General features: G+C 38.5%; 1 protein-coding gene across 1 annotated transcript; it reads right to left on the reverse strand.

Annotated features, from left to right (window-relative positions):
* Positions 1–619: 619 nt before the first annotated feature.
* LOC137281786 (transcription factor Sox-14-like) lies at positions 620–3,249 on the reverse strand. The gene has a single exon (XM_067813400.1). It carries the CDS (start codon positions 3,114–3,116, stop codon positions 2,307–2,309), a length of 810 nt encoding a protein of 269 aa, XP_067669501.1. The 5' UTR covers positions 3,117–3,249; the 3' UTR covers positions 620–2,306.
* Between the last annotated feature and the right edge of the window lie 4,562 nt (positions 3,250–7,811).

The raw sequence follows: 7,811 nt of genomic DNA on the forward strand, positions 1-7,811 counted from the left end.
TGCATCTGTCATTTGTGTGAGTTGTCAAACTGAAATATTTCAGAGGTATTGTAACAACCTTGTGTCTGTAGAAATCGTTTCGATAGTCTTCAGTGTGTTACATTTCATTTGATTGTAAAGACAATCGTTTTAATGATTGCAGCGTATTTGATATCACCCACGAGTTCACCTAAACGATTTGTGCGTAAGCATTCTCTCTCAATCACTTACAGCTTTATTGTACGGGCTAATGGCGCTTAAGTGTCCATAAATACTATCCGTCGTGGAAATCAGCACATTTTTATTGTGTAATGGCCTGATTAAGCTTTCTAAAATAATGAAGAAACTCATTCCGATAAAAACAATTACTTTGAAAATTGATTCGATTTCTTAGGCCTGGTCTTGCGTTCCATACACATTGAAGACATGGCCATGCAATGAAAGGCTGTCACACTCATAAAAGACATGCAGAATTCCACAGAAAACAGTACGAACCTGTGGCTGTATTTTGACATCGATCGACTGCATTCAAAAGAATGTGAATTAAAACGTGCCAAACCCGCATCGGAGCAGAACCCCATCAAATAAACTCAATCTAAAGACTCCGCGAAAACTAAACAGAAACCACAAACATAAAATATGGATTTATACATCATTTAATTCATGAGCATTTTGTACACAATAAAAAGAATAAAATTATGAATACTCAAAAAGAATGAAACAAATGTGTCAATATAATTTTTCAACAATATTCATCCATATTTCCTGTGAAGCTAACGTCTTCAAGTTGATAAGTTGAGTGCTCGGCACCCGATTCGGCAGTACTATATATAACATAGATAACAGTACATTCAAGACGCAGCTCTTCAGTATAGATTTCTGAAATCAAACTTTAACAATTGAGCTAGCTAGCACTAAACATATAAAAGACAACAAAATTATTATGCTGAATTTAACAACAATTGTTACACAGACATATTGACTGGCGAATTTCAACATAATATTTAACTGTCTTCAAAGTAAACGTCCCCGTGATTTTCTCGTGTCGATATGTAATGAAATTAATGTTGACCTATTTAAATATATGCTGTTGTCTTACAACTGATTTTATTGCTGACAATTTGCCCCGTTTACAGGCGTCTCAGAATGTTAGGCAATAGACACGCTATGGTGTGTCTGGTATGGTATTCTCGCTTTCGAACGGTGTATTTGATACTTAAACTGTCAAAAGAAAGGGTGTTTAAATATCATAATTTACATCATAAATCGATAAATCTTCAAAGATTACGCCACCTGGGAGTGATTTACAGGTAATACGGTGGTTGTTCGATGTTATAGACCCAGTAGACCTGTTTTACTTTCGCAGAGATGTTAAATCTACAGTAAGACCATCTTAAGCTGAACGGGGACTCAGGTGACTAACACAAGACCATTGGACGGTCTGGTTTTATTTCGAGAGCATGTTGACTTTAAAGCCTAGCACTATGTTTGTCCTTCTCGATATATTGTGTGTTACTCTAAATATATTGCACAAAACGGAGACCCCATCACGACTAAAACCACTGTCGTGGTCCAAACCTAATGCGACAATTAACACACGTCCACAGATTTTTTAATTTTTTTTCTATATTAAGAAAAGAATACAAAAGTACAATAACAATATTAGTTTTGTCAGCTTTTACACGTTCTGTTTCAAGCCCTGTTCCATGGTAATAGTTTTCATTGGTGATACTAAATGATTAAAATGGTACAAGGGTGATTCGGTGATAAAGTAATGATTCTTGGACGTGTATAACTAGAGGACATTGTCCGTCGCACGAGGTTGGACATTGCACTTGGTCTACGAACCTCATGACTGAGGCGATGAACCCGCTACAATAGTCATTGAAATCCATCGTCTCTGCTGCGATGAAATGTTACATTATGCATGGTGAGGAACTGCCGCTTGGATCATCCACATTGCACATTAGACAGCACATTAATCACATCAGTTCAAAACCAACTGTGTCCACCGCTAGCCAGCCGATCTAATGACGTTTATACAAGTTCAAAATCACAAAGTCTCATCCAACATTTTCTAGAAAAATGTTTTTGTTCTGGTTCGTTAAATACGTCTCTCTCCTCACCGTCCAAGTGGAAAATTCAGCAATTAATTTTCTCCGAGTAATGACACTATCCACATACACCGCACTAGAGTAACGAATGTCATGGCTGTATCAGGGTACAGACACTCGATCGAGTTGTGGCTGTTTGACACGGGTATACAGACCCAAGATATCACCACGGGTCGATTGAGATCATTCACATAGCTGTTCGTTAATCGTCACTTATATGACAGCTGGGTGTCGGAAATGGTCCTCTGGTTTTACTAACAGATATGCCACCGGTCTGTGAACATCCTGGGTTGGCATATACGACGGGGGACAGCATGGCACGAGGTATTGTCCCGGTAACCCGGAATGAGAACCACCATGAGCCGCCGGGGGTAATCCCATAGCCGAATTGTGGGTATGGAGGTAGGGGCTGTATAGAGGGTTCCCCAGGAGCTCTGGGTGCCGTAGTCCTAGAGGGTTACCGTTTTCCATCTTGCCCGTGGGGTCGAGATGGGGGTATAGTCCATGAGTGGAGGTAGGGGGTAGAAAAGCTCGAGCTTTTTCACTGAGGAGAGCAGCACTGGACAGAGATTCGTGGTGGTTTGATAGAGATGCGAAGTTGTGGGCCATACTGCTGAGGGCACTCGTGTTCATACCGGGGATCATTGGGATGGGGAAAGCATATTTGTCCTTCTTCAACAGTGATTTGGGTTTCCGTCTTGGTCGGTACTTATAATCCGGGTGCTCCTTCATATGTAGTGCTCGAAGTCTCTTAGCTTCATCAATGAACGGCCTCTTCTCCTCTTCATTAAGCAACTTCCATTCCGCGCCCAGACGCTTGCTGATCTCCGAATTGTGCATTTTCGGATTTTCCTGGGCCATCTTTCTTCTCTGTCCTCTAGACCAAACCATGAAGGCATTCATGGGCCGTTTCACGTGATCATTGTTTTTAGGTCCGGGAGAAAGCGACAGGCCTGGCATGCTTGATACTTCAGATGTAGGAGGAGGCGATGGCGAGTCCTCCGAACGAGATTGAGAGCTCATTTTGAAAGTGTCGTCTGCTCACTGTGTCGTCTGCTAGTGTCAAGTCTGGTGTTTACCACCCAGAGTCCACGTCTGACACCGAACCACAAGCGCAATGTAAACTAAGTCCACGTTCAGGGGTGTACCACAGACAACTAACTGCAATACACTTCAAAGATTACTTTTATCTAACCGGAACTATCCGCAGTCATGTCGATCACAAGCCAATCAAACGCTAATTTCTCATAATCCATTTCCCTTGTCAGTTCCCATTACTCAGGCCCGGCAACGAGCACTGACAATTGTTCAGCCCTTTCAAACATCCCGTCGTTCTGATTGGTCGACACATTCCGCCGTACTTTAAAGCAACGCCTTCTGTATACTCACTAAGCAGAAATCTCTCTGAAGAAGACACGTACATTTGTGAAGATAATTTAACTTTATTCGTATCTACATATAGTACCCACTTGCTTTCGTAAAACAGCAAGTCAGTGAGTAAATCATTGCAAAAATCGTCTTTCACGGGGCGTGGATATCCGTCAATCAAAATATTAGCCCCGCCCCGTTTAAAAGCCCAACAAGCGTGTTTGAGCCTACCACGTGCTCGCAAACAAGGCTGAAATCCCCAACACAACTTCCTAATCTGATACACCACAGCGGGTGACTTCTACAACAATGCGAGAACCATGGTCCTAACTCATAGTGTAAGTCTTTCACTTTATTGCTCGACAGAGTGAATGTGTTGATTAAATCTTGTAGGGAGCGAAAGTGATGACGAGAAGAGTTGCCGTGGCCCGCTGACAAGGTGCACATGCTCTCTGTTCCCAAGGGCCGGACTTCAGTGAATGCGAACGTTTTCACAGACAAGCGCACTGAAAGGACGACGGTCCTTTGCTCGAGCGTCGCCCGTCAACTCAAGTGATTTCGCACTATTAGCGCTTTTTAGACACGGGTTGTAGCGATAGGGGTGTTTGGGCTCACAAGTCTAACATATGGCGTGATTTTGACGTCTCAACGATAATGAGTTTCATTGATGATTTAATTCTATGTGAGCATTATAAATGCAATAAGGATATTTCACTATAGTTAGACGAGACAAAGTCAACACACCGACTGTTGTTAAAAAGACGATAGCTGTTACAATCGTCGGAAAATATGTTTTCTTTGGCGAAAAAAATCAATTTAAATTTATTGCTTTGGTTCTTAGTTTCGGAGAGAAGAGAATGACTTTTGATTTAATGTAACAGAATATATGTCGATCTATAGTTCATGTCTGTATGACCAAACCCTCAATGTTGATATCATTGATATAGCGACAGCAAATATAGTGGGAACTGATATTTTGTAAACAGGTATTAAAATTGAATATTTTTCTAGTGATAAATTCAATCAAAAGACATTTTTGACGTTATAAATGTAATTTTGATGCACACATTTTCCCAATTATTATATTTTACAGCGGTGCCACTCACATGCTTGGCCAGGCTATAAGATCTCTTAAATAGAAAAGCTAAAACTTCATGGGCACTGTGAAGACAACTGGTTTTGTTTTCAGATTGTAAATTGTGTCCGTTGTCTTACAGACATTAAACGCTGTCTGAATGAGCTGAAGACAGATCTTAACAGGTACTTAGAATTTGTTTCGGGGATACCATCGCGAGTTGATATTCTGTCACTGCTTTGCACAGACAGTATCTGTAAACAGGATCTGTCACATAAATTTATACCGCCTTTAAATAGTCATTAAATACAAAGAGTAAACCTAAAGATATGTATTTCTTTTTTTTTTACAAGAACTTAGAGTGGAGTGAAATTACAAAACGTGTCCAGTCAACGTAGATTATATCATCATCATCATCATCATCATCATCATCATCATCATCATCATCATCATCATCATCATCAACATTAACAATAGCCATAGAGGTTTCGGCTTCTGTTATACATGGCATCTATATTATTATTTATTAATTTCTATTATTTCATGCCTGGATATCGCGGTTCCCTTATCATATCAAACATAAACATGATTATCGGTCTGCGTATATTAATTCATTTGTTGTATCATCACTACAAACCTTTAAAATTAAACGCAACCTAAGAAATTTGTAAACATGCATCAGTTTATTAGATTAAGTCTAAGGAGAAGATTATTCCTTAAAAAGTAAAAGCACACAGGTTAATTATTATCAGAATAAGTTTTCTGTGACATTCTTTCTCGTGATATTTTCCATCAGCTATACTAATAACAATGCGTTCGTGACCGACACTGATATTGACATTTAAAGCCAGACCAATGTGATACATCCATATCTAGGCCATTTGAATTAAACCATAGACAAAAATACATTCATTTTGATAGATATAAATAGATATTATAGGTGTGCTTTTTATATTCCCAGTCTGTGAGTGTAGTGTATTATATATTCCTGACACGAAACTTGAACTACTGTTAGTGCACATAATGAAATCGTTATCTATGACGTTGGTGCCAGCGCGCTTTTATATATACCATCATAAAAACTCATGCAAAACTTCTAATCATATTTTTTTATGACTGGTAATCAAATAATACCGTATTAAGGTATGTACTTACATTTTTGCGGTATGCTCAATACTATAACGATATATTCTCTGTACAGGTATTATAACATTCTGTACTATAGGTTGTGATAGATGAAGTATTGATCATAAATTATAGAAAGGTATTTGAAAACTCGGTATCATTTTGAACAAATACATATTGTGAAGAACAACAGGGTATTATTACCAACTAAAATCGCATTTACTGCTACATGTCCTACCAATTTCGAGACATCGATCTCGTTGTAAACCATATTTTGAATGATCGATTTTTTTTTTATGCAGTGTTTCAGTGACATTGAAGTTTTCAATATCCATATTGATATGAAAAAAAATACGCAACGATATGGTTTCAGTTTAATAAGTGTATGACGATACGGAGGGCACATGGAGTGTTTCTATAGATTTGTGGCACATCTGTCGTAACCTCCCACCTCCACCAGCGGCGGACGACAGCGCGAGGACGCCCTACTGTTTTGTTACCTCCAGGCGTCGGGGGATCGATGTACTTTCAAGCGCGTTTGCAACACTCCTTATTAACACAAAGTCAATTAAACGTGTAATTGGCTTAAATCAGTTTCAATGGCACCTAGTGTGGCAGGATAGATAAGACTCCCCTGGTACTGAGTTACGGTTAGCATGATAACTCTCGTTTGGCCATTAAGGATTTAACACCAGTTTAGCGAACAACAAACAGGAGCATGTGTCGTTGAAGGTTTAATAACCGGCGTTCTTGTGTATTAACACTAATGTGTGTAAAACCATACCCCATATATCTTTATAACAGGACAACGCAGATGATACTAACTATATTGTACCATTCAATAAATTATTTCAAGCTGTACATTGATTATCAGTCTCAGATTTATGTAACGGCTAGGGTGGTAACTAATTCCAAACATACAAGTTCTGATATCCAAGTTTTCACCTAAAATAATTTTAAATACAGAAACATATGTCATTATACATACTTGCAAAAACACAGCAAAAACCCAGAAAACAAACACAAAAACATACACAAAAAACCGCATTCCCCCCTCCCCCCCCCACAAAAACCAAATCAAAACAAAACTAACAAACAAACAAACAAACAAACAAAAAAGCCCAAACAAACATAGATCGGTATAGTTTACATTAAGTTCACTTTTAAGAAATATACAGGTCGAATGGTTTATAGTATTTGGTGTAATGGATGAAACAATGAACACTATATATGGGACACACACTTTCATTTCAAATGAACATTGCTTTCAATGTAAATATAGTGTAGTGTTGATTGTCACGGCTGCTGTTTGTGAACTGTATACATGCTTCATAATGGCTAGAATACAAGCCAGACAAACAGTAAATGAGCTTTTTTTCAGCCGAACATAGAACAATATTCCAGTCGAATCTCTGTATTATTAAATTTAGATGTAAAAGCACCACGTTAAATGATTCCTTACCTAGATGTGACATTTACACGTGAAATGATTCCTTAGCTAAATGTGAAAGCAACACGGAAATGATTCCTAACCTAGATGTGAAAGGAATACGTAAAATTATGTCCTACCTAGACGTGAAAGGAATACGTAAAATTATGTCCTACCTAGATGTGAAAGGAATACGTAAAATTATGTCCTACCTAGACGTGAAAGGAATACGTAAAATTATGTCCTACCTAGACGTGAAAGGAATACGTAAAATTATGTCCTACCTAGACGTGAAAGGAATACGTAAAATTATGTCCTACCTAGATGTGAAAGGAATACGTAAAATTATGTCCTACCTAGACGTGAAAGGAATACGTAAAATTATGTCCTACCTAGACGTGAAAGGAATACGTAAAATTATGTCCTACCTAGATGTGAAAGGAATACGTAAAATTATGTCCTACCTAGATGTGAAAGGAATACGTAAAATTATGTCCTACCTAGACGTGAAAGGAATACGTAAAATTATGTCCTACCTAGACGTGAAAGGAATACGTAAAATTATGTCCTACCTAGATGTGAACTCATCACATGAAATATTAACTACATAGGTGCGAAAGCAACCGTGAAATGATCGCCTACCTAGATGTGAGAGCACCATGTGAAATGATTCCCACCCTAGACATTTACAACTTGATAAAATCCACGAACCCAGTTCAGC

This window comes from Haliotis asinina, chromosome 4 (genome assembly GCF_037392515.1).
Source record: "Haliotis asinina isolate JCU_RB_2024 chromosome 4, JCU_Hal_asi_v2, whole genome shotgun sequence".
Lineage (NCBI taxonomy): Eukaryota > Metazoa > Mollusca > Gastropoda > Lepetellida > Haliotidae > Haliotis > Haliotis asinina.